The sequence below is a fragment of the Plectropomus leopardus genome, chromosome 13 (assembly GCF_026936395.1).
Source record: "Plectropomus leopardus strain MGB_pleo_1.0 chromosome 13, ASM2693639v1, whole genome shotgun sequence".
Taxonomy (NCBI): Eukaryota; Metazoa; Chordata; class Actinopteri; order Perciformes; family Serranidae; genus Plectropomus; species Plectropomus leopardus.
The window spans coordinates 8,674,513-8,697,765 of NC_142188.1; the positions used below are offsets into that span (position 1 = coordinate 8,674,513).

Here is a 23,253-nt window from a genome sequence, read left to right on the forward strand (position 1 = left end):
ACCTCTCAATCATATAAAAATGAAAAATAAATAAATAAATAAACAAATTAAGAAATGAAATAAAAAGTTAACTAAATAAATAGAAAATAAAATAGAATTAACAAATCAGTAGGTGGCGAAAAAGAAAAAAGGGGGGATTAAGTAAATAATAACTGTCAAATACAATAAAAGTGAAAAGTTAGTAGAGAAGCAATCAAAAAATTACGTTCTGTGGACAACAGCATTAGATTCAAGCATATACAGGTAGACAATGAGTGGCTATTAGTCACACTACAATGTGCTTCTGGTACTTATTCACACAAAGTCAGGTCTGGTTCTTTAAACATGTGGTTTAAAATAAATAATAAAAAAAAAAAATCCCGAAATTGATTCTAAAATGCTAAGTCAGATTGGAGCAGGCACTGAGTGTGAAAAAAAATTTCCTCAGACTTAACTGCTACACATTAAAACACACTCAACTTTTTTTTTGTGTAGTTAGAGCGCCTGTTTATCTTGTCTCTGTGTGTGTGTGTGTGTGTGTGTGTGTGTGTGTGTGTGTGTGTGTGTGTGAGTGAGTGAGAGACTGTGTGTTATTTTACCTGTTGACTCGTTGCATTTGTGTGCTAGTGCATTCACAGGAGTGTATTTGTATGTGCATTTGTGCACTGTTTGTGTGTGTGTGTTCACCAAAGAGAACATCCCGTTCTGAGAGTATCTGCCCCCACATGGGGAGCCCTGCATTGTTCCGCTGCTGCAACCACCCGTGCATGTTTTCTCTGCATCCTCAAATGTGACACGTGTCTGTCTGTACCTATCACATACTGTCTGCTTGCTCCGAGTTCGAATGTACGTTATCATTTTCCAAATGCCCACAGTTTCATATTTTGTGCACAGTATAAGTAGTTCTTCATCAACAGCTGTCATGTTTAATTTGCATGAAATCTTTATTAATTCAGAAATCAGACACCACACCAGTGTGCATGTGAAGCAGAAATTAAGACACTTTCAGTTCTTCAAAATAGTTTTTGTCAAAAAGAGGTACAGCGCAATAACAATATAAAGAGTTTATATTATGCAGGCAAATCTGTAGTTTAATATCAAAATTAAACCAGAAGTTCAGTTTGAAAATCTTGTAACCACGTTAGAGACTTGAGTGGATGACATGCTGTGAGAAAGGACTGGTCAACCAGTTTAGGACTGGGCTGAAAAAGTAGAGAAAGCTTGTTGTTTGTCTGTAGATGTGTCCAGGGATGTTGTTTGTGAAAGTGAGAAATCTGATAAGGCAGTTATGTTTTGTCTTTAGTCTGTAATTCTGCAGTTTTGATCAAATGACTCTTTGCTGATGCTGAAGTGTGCGTCACAGTGTCGCACCAGCAGATGACCCTGCCCAGAGGTCAACAACCACAAATACATTCCTCAAAATGTGGGAAAGACTGACTCAGCTACTGACGTGTAGTGATTCGTGGCACAAATCCACTGTTCAAATCAGATGTCTTTCAGACATTACAGTAACAGTTCATGGATACAGCAGTGGTTGTTAGTGAATACAGTTTATCCAAAATACAATAAGTTGATTCAGCCATTTGAAACCCATATGAAAATCTCTATGTCTGTACAGTGAAACGGTTGACTTGGTGAGATAATGGGTAGGCCAGCTGTTTAAATGTGCAACCTGTGTAGTGTATCATTACACTTTCTGTCAAATTCAGCAGACACCTCACAGTTCGATAGTCTGCTCTGTGTGTGCTATGCCTAAGCAAATTTATCAGTATTATCAGTATCGTAAGTGTTGTTGTTTCCTGGTTTGAAAGGATGCATCATAGTAAAGTGATATGACCTGATGAACTATCACAGTTGTTGTAGCTGTTCTTTTATTTGCCGTTGCCCACTTTTCCTTTATATCCATATCACAGATGATTATTCATAAATTCTCTTGTAAATATTTTGTAAAGGCATCAATAGTCAACCCCACAGTATTGTTACAATATCAATATTAAGGTATTTGGTCAAAAATATTGTAATATGTTACATTGGATGTTTGTTTATTATATTTATTTATTTGAATATTTCTATCTATGGGTTTTTCCTGCCTCTGGTGTTTCCTCACTTACGGTAACGTTTCCTTAGTTCCTAGTTTGTGTGTGTGAGCGTGTGTGAGCGTGTGTGACTGTGTGGGGGAGTTCTGGTTTTATTGTATGAGCACTTTGTGTTACAGCTTTGCTTGTATGCAAAGTGCTATACAAATATAGTCTGGGTCATGGATTGATTTTCTCTATATCACCCAGTCCTAGTGTTGACTGAAAAAATGTGGTGTTTATATGCAGCCCTGGCTCTGTAAATGGGAAACAAAGAGACTTAGAAGGAGCCACACACCACTCCCATGCTGTGCTAGTGCACAGGACTGGGTATAAAGAGAGAGGAGAGTGAGGGGGCGGGATGGTGCAACAGAGATCCTGAAGGAGCACTAACAGGTTGTTTAGTTCAATATTAACAGAGCTGCAGACTCGACCTTAAATGCCACCATCTCTTTTAACAACTCACATGACTTCCAACATGGCTTCCAGGAGTTGCGTTACATCACCTGAAAGCCTCCACATACAGCTTCCGTTATCAAACATACTGTGTGTGTGTGTGTGTGTGTGTGTCTTTGTGCGCGCTTGTGTGTGTGTTTTTCAGACAGAAGTTTCCACTGTGTAGGTGGATGCGTGGGAGGTAGGCGGAGGAGGGGTTTCCTCTGAGGTTGGCATCCCCGAACACAGAAAAAAAATACAGGAAAGAAAGGACTTCCCCTGCTTCTATAATGACACACACAAACACACACGCACTTTTTTTTTTCTTTTTCAGTGATGTTAAGGTTTGAATTAATTTGATTGATGTGCAACACTGAAGCGCAGAAAAAGGGATGATATAATTTGTCAATGCACGTCTGTAGTCTTGCTTGTAGTACAGGGGTGTCAATCCTTTTTTGGATGGGGGCTGAATTTGATCATGTGAAAATACCTAGGGGCCAGCTGCTTTTTGCAACATATGAGTTATTTTTCTTTTCAATTACATACAATTGAGACAAATGCAACTGTTTCATCTTTCAGGTGTTCAACTCAAAGCAGCGACCCTTGATGTCGACTTTACACTTCTTTGCTGTGGCCATGTTGCTACCTAACAGGAAATGTCTACCGCTAACAAATTCATTTTCATGTTTAAAGTCAGTTTATGAAAACACATTAGCTCCGCCTGCATAGTTCCTACTTGGTGCACGTCTACTAAACTGCATGCAAGTGTTTCCATGCATGAGGTGAGCGGAAAAAATGCAAACTGAATTTGCTGGATTAACCAATATTGTATGGTGGGCCACAAGACAAGCTGCGAGCCACAGTTGGCTCCTGCGTCAGACTTTGGACATCCCTGTTGTAGTAGAAGCCATTTTTTCATCACATTTTACACAGTTATTTAAAAAAGTGATTTATTCTGCCTCAGCTTCTTCTTTATTATTTTAAAGTTATTTTTCTCTTTCTTATTGTCCTCGGTTTCAGTGGAGCCTTTCAGTCCCAATAACAGACAAGACAGACATATAATAATGCAACAATACAGTGTATCTGCATGCATTGTGGGTTCACTCTGAGGCTGCTGATCCACATGGGGGAGGCAAAGCTAGTGTGGTGCTGGAGCAGAACACGTGGCCACCATGTGCTTTAAAAGGCTGAAGAATTATTTCTGCCAGATTAATCTGCCTGATTTTCATTTCTTTCTTTACTGCGTGAGATACACTTTTTCTAGTCACAGAATAAAATCATTGTGGGCAGCACTGATTTTTCTGTGTATCTGGAAGAAAATGATTCAGTTATAAACACATTCAAACCAATATTTGTGTGCTATTTCATTCTAGTAACGCTAAAATAAATACTGACCTTCAGAAATTAACATTAGTTTCATAAAAATATTTACAGTTAATGAACATGACACCTAACATTATACCGTACATCAAAAGACTTATTATAAAACAAAATTTTAATTTTGATTTAAATCAAATATTTTTCTCTACTTCAAACGCAAAAAGTTGAACTACAAAACAGCACTACTGATGTCAGCCAGGAAATGTGTTCACACACACAAAACACCTGCGTTGTTGGTTTACACTAGATTTTCCTGCTGATAAACTTCTGTCATGCTGCAGGCAGGTGCATAATGCCACTGTGTGTGTTTGTATGCATGCTCATGTATTTGTGTTACCACATCACACACGCACTCCTCTGTGGGAAGACAAACACTACGAAACAGAAGGTACTCCTGAGGGTTGCACAGATGAAAAGGACACATGTAGACACTTCCACATAGCCAGATATTGTATGTTGTCTCATCAAATATTTGTCTTACTCGTCTCACATACTTTGTTTCTTTATTGTCTTTGCGTCTTTCCTCTGGGATTTTATTTGTTATTTTGCAGTATTTCTGCTGTCATGTTTACACCAAAACTACTAGTATGACTTGTCATAAACACAGTTCCTAGTACATAACAATGCAGGGCAGTCATATCGTAGAAATGTCTGTTTACATACTGGAAGTATTCCCTCATGGGTTCAAGCTGATGGGTACAAACAGCCACACTGAAACCTAAAAACTGACCGCAGGTAGAAGGAAGAGGGCAAAATAATCCTAGTATTGAAGAGATTACAGTCATGTGAAAACTTTCATGTTTTGTTTAACCCAGTGTATTGTAATGTACATAAAACCCTATTTCTTTTTATTTTTTGCACTGCAATCCACTGTTGATCTAAAAGGGGTGGCCAAGATTTAAAGGCAGCAATCCTAAAGTTATACTGTGGTCAACTGTTTGATACATGTTTCCCTTCTCTGTTTGTTCTATTTCCAAAATAATAATAATAATAATAATAATAATAATAATAATAATAATATCACCTTAAGTCAGTGACACATCACTATACATTTCTTTCTCTTTTTCTCCTCTCATTCAGCTGTTGTACATGTGATACAAAGGACCTTGTGAGATTCATCTGAAACTGATGCTTCCTCCAGCCGCAGCGCTTGCTCTCGTCTTTACCATCAGGTAACAGCAGACTCCTACATAATCAAAACAATCTCACACAACTTACCAAGGTATAACTGGACAATAAAAGGAAAATAAATCATAAAAAAAATATATTTTCTCAGTAATTCCACATATTCACTTAGAAGCACTTTTTAGAGGATGTTGATGTTTTTAGCCTGCCTGGTTTTATAACCGACTCCCAGAAAGTTCGCTTTTGACTCTTAATGCAAATTCTACTGCTTGTGAACTTATTTTGATCTCCCCTTGTGTCTCTGTCTGCAACTTTGTGTCCTCACTGCTGACTGTCTTGGCCAGGTCTCCCTTGACAAAGAGATTCTTAATCACAGTGGGACCAACCTGGTTAAATAAAGGTTAAAAAAATAAAAATATAAACTGATCATTCTAGGTTGATAAAAACACAACATTATTGATTATTAACTAACTGAAACATAGTAATGAATATTATATTCTGTTCCTACCAATACATCCCCTTAAATCCTACCCAGTGGACCTTTATCCTGAGGTCAAAAGCAGGGTCACAAAGCCACATCAGGCAACACAAATGATTTATATAGCTATACCCAGAGTTTATTGCACATCAGAGCTTCAGATTGCTTGTTTCTCTACTGGACTGTAAGTGCGTCAGACACTTTTGTGTCACGACCAAGTGTAAACTCATCATACTATTATCCTAACTTAGTTTTCTGTCCTTCAAAATATTTTTCTTAAACACTGCTCCCTCCAAAGTTTTAAGACTTGTCATTTATGCTTCTCTTACTTTAATATACTATATACAAGTCTAAAAAGCTTGTAGACTGCGAGCTCCCTTCGGGACTGTCTCATCACTGTCCTCAAAGTGTGTAGAAACTAATGTTGAAGCTCAATCAGGTTCACTTCTGTAGAGCTGTCAGCAGTTGAGTCTTGACACACTTTATTCTTTACCTGGAGTAACCCTCAGCGCAGCGACTGTCCCAGCTGTCACAAACATATCGAATAAACAAGTAATTCCATTTGCTATATTTAACTTAAAATGGTTGATGTCTTTTGAAGTTGTACCGATTAAAAGATAAAAACCAGCTTACCTGGACTGAACTGCTTGTCCTTATTTGATAAGTAGATCCCATCTAGTCTTTGCGTTATGCAGCTTCTTCATATTCATGAATTATATGTCTGTTTCTATAATTATCCCCATTAGGGAAAACTCCATCCTTTTTACATTTTCTGGTTTAAAGCTTTTCCAAGTACATTAAAGTCATGTGTTAAGAATCCGCACGACACTGCTCAACACTATATTATAGGTTGACCTTGAGTAGAAGTGCTCCAAGTAAACTTAGAAAGAGGATCACACACTGTATCAGCATGCTGAAATCTGCCACAGAAAACAGCTGTTTCACCCTCAGCTATGTGAGTCAAGTGTGGATTAAACATAAATGAAAATATTAAATTTGAATTGTGCAGCTCACTCCTTGTGGACATAATATATCATCATAGTTGTGGTGTAAAGGTGAGAAAACAGCAGCAGCTGGCTTGAATTTCAGTATCAGATATGAAATTTAGACCGCGGACAGCAGAGGAATCACACACTTTGACCTCAACATGCTCTTTAGCACAGAAAATGATTAAACTTACGTTTTTCGAATCTGTAATCATGTTGTATAAGTTACTGTTTAGTACTGTACAAACACCACCACAGCAACTACGGTTACATGCACACCAATATTACCCTATAATTCTGAATATAACAATATTCTGAATTTGATGTGGGTCATATTAAGAGCATATATCCCATTTAAATATTCGGATGTTTTCTGAATTTAGCATTTTCTGATGAAGCCGTGGGGTATGCCGGTATTATTCGTGATGTAGGAGCATTGTTTGGACATGTACACAGCCAATTCGGAATGTGTCTCAACTATGTTTTTCTTGCAGCAGTTTTTCAAACTGTTGTTTGTTTATGGTCAGCTCTGTGCATTGTCATGGATACATGGTACATAAACCAACTCGCCAACAGTTAGCAAGGCGTGGGTAGAAATGCATATAGAAAAGCCGCCATTTTTAAGGACTTGGATATCAGCAGGTTTTTGGATATGTACAAATTCGCAGCGCAGACCTTTTCAAGAATGTGGTTTAAGCACTGATGTAGAGCCTCATTCAACCAAAAACTCTATTTTGCATGGGGCCCACAGAGCATGCGCACTGGAGACTTACGGCAGCTAAGTGCGGCCGTGTGCGCCCGAATGGATAACTTCGGCTGGCAGAGGCTGACTTCCAGTTTAGCACTCTGCTAGCTTGAACGGCCATAAAATAATTTAATATTGTGGCTCTTTTAGACTCTTCAAATTAAATGAATGCTATCGCCCACAAAAATATATCCACTGATTTACAGATGTTTCTTTCCCAAAGTAAGTCAAGGGGGAAAAAGGTTTTCTGGGCCAGATAGCATCGTGTGACAGATGAGAAAGTTGCTATACCACCTTTTGCCATTATGTAAAATTTTCCTCAGAGCCTTGCACTCTTCCTGGGAGCTTGGATTTAAGGAATGAAAGAGGGAGGCTGAGCTCACATGTCCAACATGTCCAACACCGGTAGGAAACTTAAAAAAAACAAACTTTTTTGATGCAAAGAAGCAAAATGACAGTGGCTCCAGCTGTTCCACTTTTCCTAGTGTGATGTGATAAATGTCTTGTGAGGGCACGGTAAACGGAGTATGCATTGCTGCATGTAAATGGGAGCGTGAGTGAAATATTCATTTTTTATTATGTAAATAGCCTAGTAAGAATATTGTCTTTTTTTCAGAGTAAGGGCAGAAACCGGACTGTTTTGTGTCTGTAAATGTACTCCCTGTTTTCCTTAAAATTTGGAATACACAACTGCAGCCAAGAAACCTGGAGTCACTCATGTCTTGTTTCTTTTGGCTGAGGACCAGCTGTGATAATAAGATGGTTAGGTTTGGTTGAATTTGGCTTCAGAGTTTTAAAGACAGTGGCTAAATCGGTTGCAGAGGACTGTAAGTCTCATCCTGAACTGGACTCTCTGTCCTCATCTGTTGTAGAACAGTCCTCACGCTCAGTCACAAGCCTTCCCGGCTCCTCTCCACATTTGAAAGCGACCTTTGTCGACCGTTGAAACCAGAATGCATTAAGTGACCACTCCCAATGCGGACAAATCTGATTTTTCTCGCATTGAAGACAGGCAACAGATTCTGCGGGCCTGTTTGGTGGTGGTGATTCACAACATATGTGGAGATATAATGTTGTAATTATGTTAAGTCAGTAAATCTCAATAAGAACAGTCACGAGGGCATCACGTGGAAATACATTATTTATCACGGAAAACACCAGATCTCTGTGGGTAGACTTAAAATGATTCTCATCAAAACAAGGTCAAGACAAGGAGAAGTGTTTGTGCTTGATGAATGGTTCTCAGAGAGTGGTACTACATTGTGCATCTGGGTGTGTATGGGTCCGACAAAGTGTTTAAGTTTACAAGAAACTGGACTAGCACCCTACAATATCAAAATGATATAAATGATAATGTGTAAAACAAGAGAAAGAGATCAAAGGCAGAGTTAAATCACAATGAAAGCATAGTTTGTAGGAAAGGGTATAAAAATGATTTAGTGTAAAAGCATCCAGATTTAAAGGTGTAGAAAAATTTTAAAAAGTCTAAACCTTTTGTGAAGTAATTAAAAAGATATTTTGATTGTGCATGTTGTATCCAATGCTATAACACCGCAACAATAAAATATTTTTCTTTAGGTTAATAATGCTCCATAGTAGATTTGTTAAACAGAAACACGCACAGAATCTCAGATACCACCTCCCTAATTTTAGTAATAACTGGAGAGAAAAAAATACATCTCACTTTGCAGTCTATTAAAGTGCCATTAACTGACTAAAGTGGTGTCAGAGGAACGTGTTTGGAGTATTATCACTACCATTATATTGCTTTAGATGAGGCAAACTGCACCAACCAGAAAGTCAGAAGGTTTATAGATGTGTTGTATGTTGTGAAACGGTTGCAGTTTTTTTAGGTTTAGCTGTCAAAACTACTTGGTTAGGTCCAGGAAAAGATCAGAGTTTGAGTTAAAATAAGTTGTTTTCTAACTTAACTACGGAGGTTACCTTATGAAGTACGTTTTGTCTTTAATAAAGAAACATTTCACTGCTGAAAAGATGTTTTTTTCATGAAACTGGCCTGTCTGTGCAGTAGAAAGATGCAAATGGTGCAATGGTACACTGGTGCTACGCGACCAGTGGAAACAGAGGAAAAGGGCTGTGGCATTTGGCATTTGCACCGGATGAGCCAAAACACATCATCCGGTGAATTTTGGCTGGCAAATGAGCAAGGAGATTCAGCGGTTTCCATTACAGATTTGTGCAAAACTTAAGCGATATTTTCAAAATGTCGATAAAACACAATTGCAAGATGACTGCGTTTTCATTGAGTGATGTTATGCAACATATCTTGCGATAACATTCCAAAAATCATGGCGATGGATGTTCAAAACATTAGTAGGTTTATTTCTGTTGCAGCCACTGCATTAGCCATATGTCCAATTGAAGGTGACTTTTGTGCGTTATGTGAGCAATAATGGAAAGGCAAGCCCTTTATATGTGGGAGGGGCCATGTATGAGGGAGGTGATGGTCCACGATTCCACCGAGGAATTGTGGATTTTTTGTGAATTTCCGGATGATCTGCTCAACTTCTAAAGAGTCATGCGTTGCAATAACACCTCTTGTAGCTCCTGCTGCATCATGCCTGAGGGAGTTCGACAAGCACATAGCCATAGCATCATGTGACCTATAAAAGCCAAAAAAGTGTTTCCGTTGCAGTTTTGCGAAATATGGTTTTTTCGAATCGCCTGAAATAATACCATATACAAGTGTAAAACCTTTTTTGCAATAAATGGGAGTTTTTTCGAGATTGACATGTTGCTATTAGGCGTTTTTTATATTCACAGTTTCAATATGCACAATTTTAGGGTAATAGAAACTAATAAACATAAATATAGGAGGTAAAGTAGGTTCATACTACCTCAAATCTATGCTCAAATCTATGACAACTAATAATGGCCATTTAATGGGTTGAATTTGAGGCGGATGTAAAGGGAAACAGAGAAGCTTATTTATTTCAATGAGCTTAATGACCCTGGAGCTTGACTTCATGCACACACACACACACACACACACACACACACACACACACACACAGAAATATGTAATATGTTCACAAAAGATTGTCTGATAAACAACCGATGCAGCATTAATCTGTAAAAATGGGAATGTGACACTCATAATATTCACACTGTTCTCAGAACAACGTCACACTGATTATACCATTATCACACTCAGAAATCGTAGGTTTCTCATAAACTAATCAAAGAAGTAATTTCTTAGAAGTGTGTATGCGTTTATCCTCACGAGATCATGGTCTCGTGAGGATAAAGGTGTAAAGATATACCTGCATGTGTGAATGTGAGTGTGTGTGCGTGTGTGTGTGAGTGTGTGTAGTTTTTGCTTTCCTCCAGTCAGTTTGTGTGTGTGTGTGTGTGTGTGTGTGTGTGTGTTTGACAGTATGTGCCTGCACGAGAGTGTTTGTACATCTTTTGTGATTTACATTGCTGTAGGATGTTGCTCCTTTTTTTCGTTTTTCTTGCACATCAGTGAAGGTAAAGACAACCACAGACTTTTTCACACCTTTAAGACCATAACCTTTCCTATCTTTGTTCACCACCATACACACACACACCCTCCCACACACACACGCACGCACGCACGCACACACACACACACACACACACACACTCGCAAACCTTTACAAAGGTTGCTTTAGACTAGAGGAAAAGAGAAAACAAAAAATTAAGAATAAAGAAACAAATGAAAAGATCTGTTTATATATATATATATATATATATATATATATATATATATATATATATATATATATATATATATATATATATATATATATATATATATGAGGCAGCATAGATAGAAAAGAGAAAACAAAGGAAAAGGGGAAAAATATAATACAGGTTGGGGCAGGTTTGCTTTCTGAAACAGCCACACTGTGAAAGGGGATTTGTGTTTAAATATTAAAACCCTCACAGTGTGCAAGAAACAGCACAGATGAAACAAACAAGGAACACAAAAAGAAGAGTAAAAGGTGTGCTACTTTGTTGTGGCAGATTTCTTTGTCTTGTAGGCTGTTGCCTTTTCTTACCTGCTGTTTTATGTTCACCACAAGAGATTTGATAACTACATACAGTATATAACTGTTAGAAACTACACTTCACAGAATGATGGTAACGCAACTCAAACTTTTGAAAGGCATGCACTGGAGGTTTAAATCCTGCATATGTACTTTATGCTGCTCCATAATCAGATTTCAGTTTAATTAAGTATGTCCATCAGTCATAATGGTGTATCGTTGTATCATATATATATACTGCTGTTTTCTTGTGCTGTAACCTTAAATTTATAGCTGAAAGGACCTAATTTTCCCCCTCAGGTTTCATAAAATGCATTTTTCGTGATCCTTAGATTAGAAACTTAGAATAAAAAATGTTCTCTTTAAAATTTGTGAAAATACTTTTTGAATTTCTACACACAGTAAATTAACTACATTTAACTTTTTACATTGAAAATCTGCCTTTTCTTAACACAAATCATCAGTTGCCCCTTCTTTAACTTCTTTTTTTTTTTTTTAATTTTGATGTAGTGTGATGCAGAAATCCTCTCTGGTGTTTTTGCATTAAACTGCTTGTACAGTTTGACTTTTGACCTCTTGTGGTGACCGTCTTGTTTATTTAGCCCCCTGTGTGTTTCTGCATGGTTGCCCTAGAGCAGTTTGCTTTGGCTGTTGAACGGTGCCTACCACGCCTTTTTCACAAAGTATGTGTGTGGGCAGGTGGGTGTAATGTTAAGTCTGCTGCTTGGTGCACATACAATGTACATGTTACCATTTCAGTGTGTGTAGAATATGTTGTTCTTTGCTGTGTGTTTATGTTAGTATGGTTTTAAGAATGTTGTGTGTGTGAAACCAGTTTTCCACTCGTCTTCTGTCTCTCAGGCACGTGGAGGAAACCTTGAACTCTCATTTTGAGTCAGCCCACTGTTCATTATGGAAACTTCACACACACACAAAAAAAAAAGCATGGCACATGACGGAACATGTGTGCTTAAAACAATATAAGTCTATATATAAAAGACAAAGACCACAATAAAAGGAGGCATTATGTTTTTGGGTTCCATCCAGACTGTTCTTGTAAACGATGTATCTCAAGAACACCTTGACAGATTTTCTTCAAATTTGGAACAAAAGTCCACTAGGACTCAAGGATGAACTGCTTTGATTTTGCTGTTCATAGGTCAAAGGTCAAGGTCACTGTGACCTCACCTGTCCCATTCTTGTGAACGCGATATCTCATATACAACTTAAGGGAATTTCTTCAGATCGAGCAGAAACATTGACTTGGACTCAAGAATGAACTGATTACATTTTGGTTGTCAAACATCAAAGGTCTAGGTGACCTTGACCTTATCTGTCTCTTTCTTGTAAACACAATATGTCAAGAACAACTTGAGGTCTGGAACAGAATGGGAGTCATTTGGTCAGATACTGAATTGATGACATTTATTGGGTTCCCAACTTCAGAGTGTGCTGATTGAATAGATCTTGTGTGCTGTTGGAGAGGAAGAAATGTGTGAAGCATTCATGTTTTCACAGACATGAATTTTAAATTCTAAGTGCAACTTGACTGGTGTGCGGAGGCATACAACTCCATGGCGGTAGTTCTGCGTTTCCAGCTGCTTTTGTGTCACCAAGTGTAGGTGTTTTTTAATGACCCATCACTGCGTGCCCAGTGGCTTTTTTGCCACAAAAAGTGTTTTTGGCGACCTGTTGCTACATTTCCAGCGGCTATGGTGCCACTAAATGTTTGTGTTTTTTAGCAACCTGTCACTGTTTCCAGCAGTTCTTGTGCCACCAAGTGAAGGTGTTTTTAGTGACCCATCACTGCGTACTCAGCTATATTTTTGTCGTGACTGTTATAAAGAACATGTCAGAACCACGCACAGCTTCAAGAGGGGAGGCTATAAATGTTGTATGCCAGATATTAGAAACTCGCCACTTAGTGAGACATTTGACCTGTTTCATCTGTCATACCGCAGAGTAATTTTTAACAAATGGGTTTCTTGTCTGTTCGGAAGTTCTTGTCTTTGTGGCTAACCAGAGGTGTGTGGTAGGAAGAGCAGTTAAGTGTTCACTTACTGCTTCACTAGCAGGAGGTGATGGTGGGGTATGGTGGGTTGGAGATGTCCCTCTTTTGTATTTTTTTATATTTTTGCTATAATATTGTTGCTGTATTTCTTTATGTTGGACTTAACCCCATCAGACCCTCTGCAGGGGGAAACACCGAGTGCACATTTTGTCTCTGCTTCTTTCATCTAAATATCTGCATCCTGTCTCGGAAATATCACGTTTTTTAAGGTAGTTTGTGGTGGGTTTTATTCTTTCCTCCCTCATGTGCTGATGAGTGCGTGCATGTGTGGGGGTTCATGCTGCACGAGACTAATGTGCACTAGAAATAGAGAGTTTCACATTTGAATTCAGGGTGTTTCAGGTGAGAAAATGTCACGAGGTCATTTTGTTGAAATTAGGTGATTGCTCCTTCAGTGCCCATCCACCTTTAGTCTATTTTGATATTTCTAGACATTTCATTTTAGTGCTAGTTATCCTGTCGCAGAATGCTTGATATGTATATTTTTGAAACATTAAACCAGCATAATGGTTCTTGAATTGTGTTTTGGTTTGTAAAAATATTTCAGCGTCATGTTTTTCCAGTGAAAATCACATTTACACCTGTAAAATGTGATGTGTAACTGATGTTTCAAATGTAAATCACGTACAGCCAAACTTTGCATTTGAAGTAAAATGAACATTGTGAAAACTCTTTTGAAAAAACTGAATGTTGACGTTGAGGTTTTCCCCTTTCTTGCACTGCTTGCTCCTGTCAGTTTGCTCAAGAACACACTAAAGGTTGCAGTGTGCTTGAAACTAAATAGATCATACAATGTGTCCTCTGACCACGTCTATAATGCCATCATAGTTTTGGCCTGGCTGACATCAGTCCCTGATTGCTATCCAAGAACTCTGCATCTTTTGCCTGTCCTTGCAGTCTTGATGCGATGAATCATACAAACTGGTAATTGATAACACACATTTTCAGTCTCTGTTCAAAGGCATTAATGGTGTTGCACCTGGATGTAGTTGTGAGAAGAAGGAATAAAGGAGAGTGAAGTTTTAAGAATATTGCTGTGATTTTGACATCAGAAAAGGGATATTAAAGTGCAGTTAGACAAGCAGTAGGTTTGAAGCATGCTGTAGCCATCATGATACTTATCAAGAAAGGAAACAAATTATACACAGCTAACTAACACTCATAATAAAAGTTGTGCTCAGGACAAACAAAAAAAAAACACATGTAAAAAGACAGTTTAAGTCTTTGATTTTTCTCAGATTATCGAGTGTGTGCACCTCACAATGTGTTTTTCCACTCTTTGCTTTGACCTCATGTGGCAGTTAAGACACACACACCATAGAGACCATCTATTAGAGCCACCATGTCTATTTTTCCGTTTCCTCTGTTCACACTGAGCTGTTGAGGTAACTCACTCACCACATACTTTTCTTTTCCAATAGCCAAATTGACTTTCTACTTTACCACACCACTGTCAGTTTGAAGATGTGCATACTTACTGTCCGCTGACTGAACACTTTAATAGTGTTGCACCTAAACAACCTGTTTTAACGTAGCATCTGTAATACAGAAAAACTGAAATGTAATGTAAACTTAAACCTAATTATCTCATTAATGTGGACACAAAAACATGCAGATGCAACGGGCGAGTAGAAGCCTGTAAAGCAACATTCAGAGAAAAAAAATAAAATAAAAAAGAATCTACAGGCTCAAAGTCTAGTTTTCGATCAGTAAGGTTCACAGTGCTGGAAACTGAAGGTGAAGAATAGCAATCTCACCACAAGGTCCATTTAGTAGCTGTTGTGGGGCTTTTGATTGTATCACATGATCCTTATCAGCAGGGATTTCCCGGTTGTCATGAAATTGTAAATACTCTGTTTTTTTCTGATCACTTTACGTAATACTTATGTTCATTCTTGACCTTGGAAAGTGCAGTTGAGGAAATAACAAATACAAATGCAAAATAGAGAATACAAAATAGTGAAAAAAAAGTCGGTTGATTCAGTCAGTTTTTGATCACATTGCATGTTCTTCATGAGCAAATAATTAAGTATAGAGACCATGTATTTATACTTAATATCCATTTTCTTTTTACGTGCACAGTTAAGTAAAGCTATGGTTATAGCTCGATTAGGCCTTTTAATTGGACTATTTTTTAGGATGCAGCATACAAGCAATGAGGAGGAATTGATTTATTGACAGAAGTATGTCTGACTCTGCCATGGGAGGGGATGATATAGTCCCTTTCAGGTAGTCGCTAGTGGACATTCTTCCGGTTGACCTTTTACGTAACATACCAAACAGGTTGCACATCAAACGGTGAAAACATGGATAACTTTTCAGTGCTGTACATTTCACACATACTCTGCAACTTTATGTTGATACTTCGTCTTGTTTAGTTTTCTTCCCTTCTTCTTTGTTTGTTTTTCCTGGCTTTCTTCTACGAATTTATACTGTTTGACTTGCAGGTCGAAGCCTGGTGTGGGGGCATGGGGCATGCGCAGAACACCTAGGCCAGTTCAGGTCCGGTCGAGGCGTATATGTGAAAGAGTAAATCAACCCCCAACCGCATTATCTAGGAGTGTTAGTCAGACTTCGAAAAATTCGACTTAGTATGATTTCAGTTGGACTAGCATGTTTACATGTATTTTAAAAGTCCAGTTTTAGAGGGACTATCACAGTATTTTGACTTTCTCTATCATGTAAAAATGATTCGCAATCATGATTACATAATGACTCTCATCATATTTACACAATCTCTCTGACATTTCCACTGCAGAGGAGAGTTTTAGCATCTAGGGAGCACCTCAGTAGACCTGAATTCAGGGTTAAGATGGAGTTAAAGTCAAATGTGTCAGAAGTTCACACCCACTGAGGATGAACTGTTAGCAACTCTGAAATCTCGGCTGTCAAAGCGTCTTTAAATAATTAGAAAGAATATTCAAAACCGCTCCTACTGGCAGCATCATTACTTTGTGATTATAAAGCAATAATGCAGATTAAATGTTAACTCAGAGATACTATCTGTAATGAGTGAGTTTCAAGTCTGTGTGTAATGATTTTCATAGCGTGCTGACATGAAGTGAAACCATGGGTTGTCTGAGATGACGGAAAGCTGTCGAACATATCAGAACAATCACAGCATGTTTCGGAGAATGGTTGGCAGTAAGGTAAAATGCATGTGAGGTCAGGCAGAGGACACAGTGACTGTGGCTTTACCATAAACATGAACTTTAAATAATCGTTTAACAAAAGGCGTAACTGTCTTCCTTTTTTGGGTTGCTTTGCGGTGTTGGCAGTTGTTGCCACTGCTGGAATAACAACTTTTTCTGCAGGATTCTCAGCCTTTGTTAGTGTGACGCAGCTCTTCTGTTGGTCTTTGTCAGCGCTGATCATTGTGGTAGGACCTGAGAGATAGACAGTATGCTGAATAGACTTAAGCCTAAACATGACAACACAACAGTTCAGTATTTAATTAGCACTCTGCATGACATGTGTGTGTGTATATCAGTGTTTGTGTGAACAGGAGTGTGTCTGTCACTACTGTTTGATCACAGCAAAGTGAGAACAACTGTACTACCAGACTGCTGATCAACAAGCAGAGCACACACCCACACACACACACACACACACACACACACACACACACACACACACACACACACACACACACACACACACACACACACAAACACACGGCAGCAGTGTTTATCAGTCAGCACAAGTTATCCGGTTTCATATGGAAATAAATAAACCGCGTTCCAGGCAGACTTGTAAGATAAAGATCGAGTGACCAGACAGAGTGATGGAAAAAAAAGGACGAGACAAAGAAAAAGTCTGACAGTCAAATACAGACAGATTAGTTTAGCTGTTGGATTTAGATTTGTTTAAAGGGACATTGTGCCATGCATTCAAATGAGCTTAATCTATTTCTGCACTGTGGGCTTGTTGCAAATCAGGAAAGAAAGCAAGTATAACGCCAAGGGGATTAAGGAACATGGTTATGCACCAACATTTTCTAATTGACTCAGAAGATCAGTAATATGATAGCATCTTCAGAAAATTGTTAGTAACTGAAGCGCATTTATAAGGGGTGTCATGCCCAGACCTTCTAATGATCATGGCAGCTGTGACTATAGATGCCAGGTAAAGGCATCGTCGTGCCAGCAGGCTCATGAGGGAATATTTCAAAGTTGAATACAATTTTTTGATTTAACATTTTTTTTGACACAACAGTCACATTTATGTTTTGTCACATGGATATTTTAAAGTAGGTGCAAAAAAAATGGCAGTTTCCACTCAGCTGCTAAACTTTATGGGCATGTTGTCACTATTATATCATTAGCGCAACATCTTCTTTGAATCGGACGTTGATACAGGCCAGATAGTTGTTGCCAGTGATGTGCAATTCTTGGCGCTATCAATGGCTTCTACTATCAGCAGCAGTGTGACCCGAGCCAGGCTGGCTGAAATAATGGACAAATTATACAGAAGACGTGTGTGTGTGTGTGTGTGTGTGTGTGTGTGTGTGTGTGTGTGTGTGTGTGTGTGTGTGTGTGTGTGTGTGTGTGTGTGTGTGTGTGTGTGTGTGTTTCTGTGACACATAGTTGTGACCTCTCTCAGCATGGTGTTAGGTCTTCAGAGTCACAGTGCTATTGTGTTCAGACTTCTCACATTACAACCAGTCAATATTATTATGTGTAGACACACACACACACACACACACACACACACACACACACACACACCAACACTACTGTTCCAGGTGGTCTGTATTGTGTTATTGCAGGAGGAGGGGGGTCACAGTTCACTGCATGGGAACCGATTGGCTTTCTATTAGCACTCAATGACCAGTAGTGAGTGTCTGTTAAACACATGCATACACACGCACACACACACACACACACACTTTTTGGGGGGCACAAATTCCACAGGAAATTAACCACAAGTCGGTCTTTTATTTTTTTGTTGTCCTGTTGTTAATTTGATCATATTCAGTTTATTAACTCATTTAAGTTTTGACTAAGTCATCTTTATCAGGGCTAACTGACACTTACTTTGTGATATCTCATTTTGTGATACATGTGAAAGTTGTAAAAAATCATCAAAAATATCCAGACACCAAAGAGAAGTCCTCATATTGCAGCAACCAACAGTCCAAAATCTAATTTACAGTTATAGAAGCGTAAGAAGACTAAAAAACTCAGCTGATTTTCTCATCCAAGAAGCTGGAACCAGATTCCTTCATACATTTTGTTTAAAAAAATTATGTTGACAAAAGTTAGATTATAAAGATAGTTGCCAATAATTTTCAGTCGAGTGACAAATTGATTGAATGAATCATTATCTCAGCTTTAATATTTATCTTGACAAAATTATCTTAACCCAAGGTCCTAGCTTTTTTGGATTTTGCTTAGCTGTCATGTGGTTATTGTGGCTGTTTTTGCATTTATTAGTAATTATTAAGCAGTAGGTGGCAGTAAAGAGGTCCTTAAAATTGATTATATGAGTGAATTGTTTTTCTCTCTTCCACAGTTTTTCTTCTGTCTCATTAGGAATGCTGATGTAGGAACATGCTGGTGCTTTTATTACCATAACAATACATTTTGCTCTTGTGCATATATTTGTATCCTTTGCACATGCAAACGTGTGTAGCTTAGTCTCTTTCTTAGGCTTTGTCATTGCATTATCTCATTATTAAACTTGAACTTTTTTGGCAACCATTAAAAAAAATCATCTCTGTGTGCATTAATATCCAGGAGTATAACAGAAGTTTTACTAACATTATTATACAGTGTTACCTTCTAATGATATGTTGAATGTATCCACTGTCGTGAACAAGTTGTTTCACACTCAATCTCTGAGTAAATACTGTGTTCAGCAGCCTTACTCACCCATTTTTAACGCCTCGCTGACTTTCACAACTGGGTTAATATACTGTAATAAGGCCTCTCCTGAGGTGCATGCTGAGAATAGATTTTTATTTATATTTTACACATGATCGCAACAGTGAAACATTTGTTTATTACCAGTAACTACTTTGGTTGTAACGGTTAACATCTCGTGTTTCTCAGTAAGCAGCTAATGTTAGTGGAGCAGACTGCCACTGTGTCTATAAATAATTTAATCCCTAAAATCCTTTATTTTATGAACAAACGGCAGGAACAACAGTATTCATCACCTCTTTTCTAGATTAATCAGGTCATCATGAAACAGTTGCAGGTGTCCATCAGTTTGTTTGTTCACTTGATAAAACTGCAGGGTTGGCACTGCAGTGTAATTTATAGCACTTAATGCTCTGCTGTGTTTAATGGTGTCTACTTTAGTGAGTAATCTGTAATTACCCTTCAATTCCCTTAGGGCTGCTGAATGATGCCATAAAACTCTGTTAGGTTTCGATGTTCCAGCAGTGCCGGACTCCAACAATGATTTGCCTGTTTAAGCAAATTTGCAGCGGAGGGCGATGGTAACCACAAACGTCATTATATAGCGGGAAACATTTAAATGCACTTGAATAAAATCGACCAAGCTGAAAACCCAACTCTTTCTTATCTCGCCCTCTCTGTAGACTCAGCAGAAGTGGTAGTTGATGGGAGACATAACATGACAAAGGCCACGAGCCAAAGTCATGATGCAGCTCAGTCAGGACTTTCTGTTAATGGGACAATTTCTCTAATGGCATGTTAATTCTACCAAGCTCATGTGTATGTATAAGACCAACAATAAAAAAAACTGTATAAATCTGTTCCAACCATCCTTCCTTTTGAAATTATCTTACCATCTACTGGTTCAACCAGGCCTAATATATAATTGTTTCTTTTCTTTGGCGGGCTTTAAACCATGGACCCTGAGGTGGAGCAACTAAATTGGGTGCAGCTGACACCTCCTCCGTCCATGAAGTGGTGCGGCAGTACCAAGTTTAAGTGTAAAGTAGTCAGTAGACCTAGAAGTGCTAACAAAATGTTAAAAAAACTGCTATTTCACCATTGTTCTTGATGTTTCTGTCACATCCAGTGACTCTGTATAAAGATAGACGATACATCTTCACCTTCTCCAGTTGTACAAAAATGAAGCGAAAATATCCCAGATACGCCTGCTGCCATCTTAGGCTGGTGACATCATTTGGAGCCAGAGTCTGTGCAGTAGCGATCGCCGCTCGCAATCACATTGATTGGCACACACAGCTGTCAATCACTTTGTCAAATCCCCTTTTTATAGCATCAAATAACAATATCAGGGTGATAAGACCTACCTAAAATGATAAAAACTATCTTTTGACTTCTACTTTTTAGTTTGGCCCTCGTCACATCTGTGCACATGGAGGGGGTGGGGTGTATAATCTATACTGAGACCAGTAGTAAAGGGTATTTTGACTCCACTTTTCGGGAGCTTTTTTGCTGCCCTTCATTATATTCAGTCTATGGTTTTATCATGGTCCGTCAATTCAAAACACTAAAAGAACAAGAGACAGCAATGCTTGCGGCTCTGCTGGTGCTTTGAGCTCGCTTAGATTTCTATTTTCCTCAACAAACCATCCTCAGAATCAATCATCACACTAAACAGCACTCCAGGCTGTGCGATGTACAGAAAGTAAAAGACAAAAACACAAGCAGTCAGAGAAAACAGCAGAAAGTTAACATTAACCAAGACAGACATTTACAGCCACGTTCACACATTTTCCCACACTCTGAGTAATTGATCAGTATTGATCACATGTAAATGCCATTGATGGTCTCACCCTTTTGTCTGTCCCTATGGATTTCTGTGTGTGTGCGTGACTCCTCTTTTGCTCTTCTGCCCTGCAGCTGTCGGGAGTGGTGTGGATTAGATCTTCCTGCTGCTTACATGCACAGATCACTTCTCTACTCTCCACCGGACTCTGTCCACTCGGCCTCCGCATCACAGAGCCAACACTACTGATGTGCAACATGTGAGGTTTGAATGCAGTTACGACATCCTGTAAGTCAAATTTATTTTCATCAACTTGCGATGGATAGAGGACAAACTCGGATACATATGTGTAGTCAGTTGTTACATTATATTGTCAAAGAACAGGTAGAACTGTAGAGGTGATTTGTTGTGAGGTCTTAGGATATTTATATAAACCAAGCTTTGAGGCTGTAACAGCTACGAACATACTGTAATATATAATTTATACCTATGGTTGGCAACTCTAAAGAAATTATGCTGGTTTCAGCTTGCTCACTTACTGTGACTAAATAGTCTAAACCACTAGAAAACACTCAACTTCTGGGTGGACTTTTGCCTGTGAACAAATCATCCTGTTCATCGGTGGCCATTTAATCGCAGTGTTTCAAATTAGATTTTGATTATAGACAAAATAACCAACATACATGCAGACAAATCTAAAAAAAATATGTATTTGTAGGGCAATTTGATAATCTGCAAACAGATCAAGCTGGTGTTCTCAAGATGAAACAACATCAAAAGCTACACGACTAAATCTTACTTTCTTTGTTTATTGGATATTTTAACCATAATCTGGGTCACTGACTAACTGCAACTGAGTGTTTGCAATTGTAACCATGATGACGAAGGTCCCCTAAACTTAATCTTAACCCTTAAATGTCCCCCTGTCCATAAACAAACCTTAAGTAAAGCAAATAAAGCAGTAAGTAAGTAAAGCAGTGTAAGAACGCTGCATCTACTGCTAGTTATGGTTATAGATGAATCAATGAGGACACCATTAATGTTACATCTTGTGCTGTTACATCCATGTGTGGATGCTCGTTATGCATGGTGAAAGGGTTTGTGGGTGTACTTTAGTTGAGAGAAGATACTTCCTGCTCACAATAATGTATGTAGATTATCTTGAGTAACATGGTCATGATTTCAGGAAAGAGACATTCCTATTGAGTTTTTCAAATGTATTTTTTTGGGCACTTTGAGCACCACAAACCAAATTCCATTACAGCCGATACCTCCAACACTTGGCAACTCACACCAAAAACATCTATATTGCTTAATAGTACTACATGTTCGGTGTGAAATATCTTTGAGGTGTCATATGATTTAACATTTTCCAGCCAATCAGTAATGTGGATAATTGTGAGTAATGGCACAAACACACATACGGGGGTACCTCACATGCAGTGCAAAAATACACACATTGTAACAGAGCTCACATATCCATAGTGGAGAAATACAGTTTTCTCATTTTTTTCAGAAACACTTAATATTGCATCAGCAGAGCTTAAAGGGTGATTCATATGTAAAATAGTATCATACACTGGGTTCCACTTTCATGCCAGCAGTCATAGTACAAGTGTAGGCGTCAGTTTCGACCAAATTTTGAAGGTCTCACTATCTAATGCACAATCAGCTGTCTTAGACTGTGCAAAAGGGGAACCACTTGAGTTTGTTAGTTTTGTGGGCTTTTTGTGTCATTTTGAGATCTAGATATTTTTGGCATGTCCACATATCAAGTATTATTTTTGTGCAGGAAGACTATGCAAGTATCAATTTTGTCCTAACAGGAGATGGAAAAAAAGACCTGGGTGGCTACAAAGCCAAAAAGTGAAAGCAAAATGTTTTTACAAACATTTATTAATATTTTTTATGACCATTTTATTGTAAAATCAAATGGTATTTAAGGAATAGTGATATACGGGGATGCATAGTTTCAATTCAAAAAATTAATGGACAAGATAATACATTGCTACCGAAGTCATGGAAAAAGTCAAGTGAGTTTCGAGGCATTTTTTAGCAATATACTCTTAAAATTCTGTTATTTATCCAGTGTTCATGCAGTACAAGCTTGTGCAAGCTTGAGATGTGGTTAAAAACTTAAACAGCTATAGATGTAAGCAGTGCACATACAGTAAATAGAAAAGACGCAGTGAGAGACTGAATGAGTCTAACAGAAATGGCATTTTGATTGCAATATTTGTTGTAGTTTTTATCATACGTGCAACTGGTAGGAGGCCCTGTGGCAGACCCAGAAAA

General features: G+C 38.3%; 1 protein-coding gene across 1 annotated transcript in view; it reads left to right on the top strand.

Annotated features, from left to right (window-relative positions):
• Positions 1-23,253, top strand: part of bcl2l11 (BCL2 like 11) — a 58,174-nt gene that overhangs the window by 2,219 nt on the left and 32,702 nt on the right. Inside the window, exons 2-3 of the mRNA XM_088086393.1 lie at positions 4,950-5,041; positions 21,093-21,217. Coding sequence (XP_087942519.1) covers positions 21,207-21,217 — 11 coding nt within the window. The 5' untranslated portion in view covers positions 4,950-5,041; positions 21,093-21,206. The remainder of the gene's footprint in view (positions 1-4,949; positions 5,042-21,092; positions 21,218-23,253) is intronic.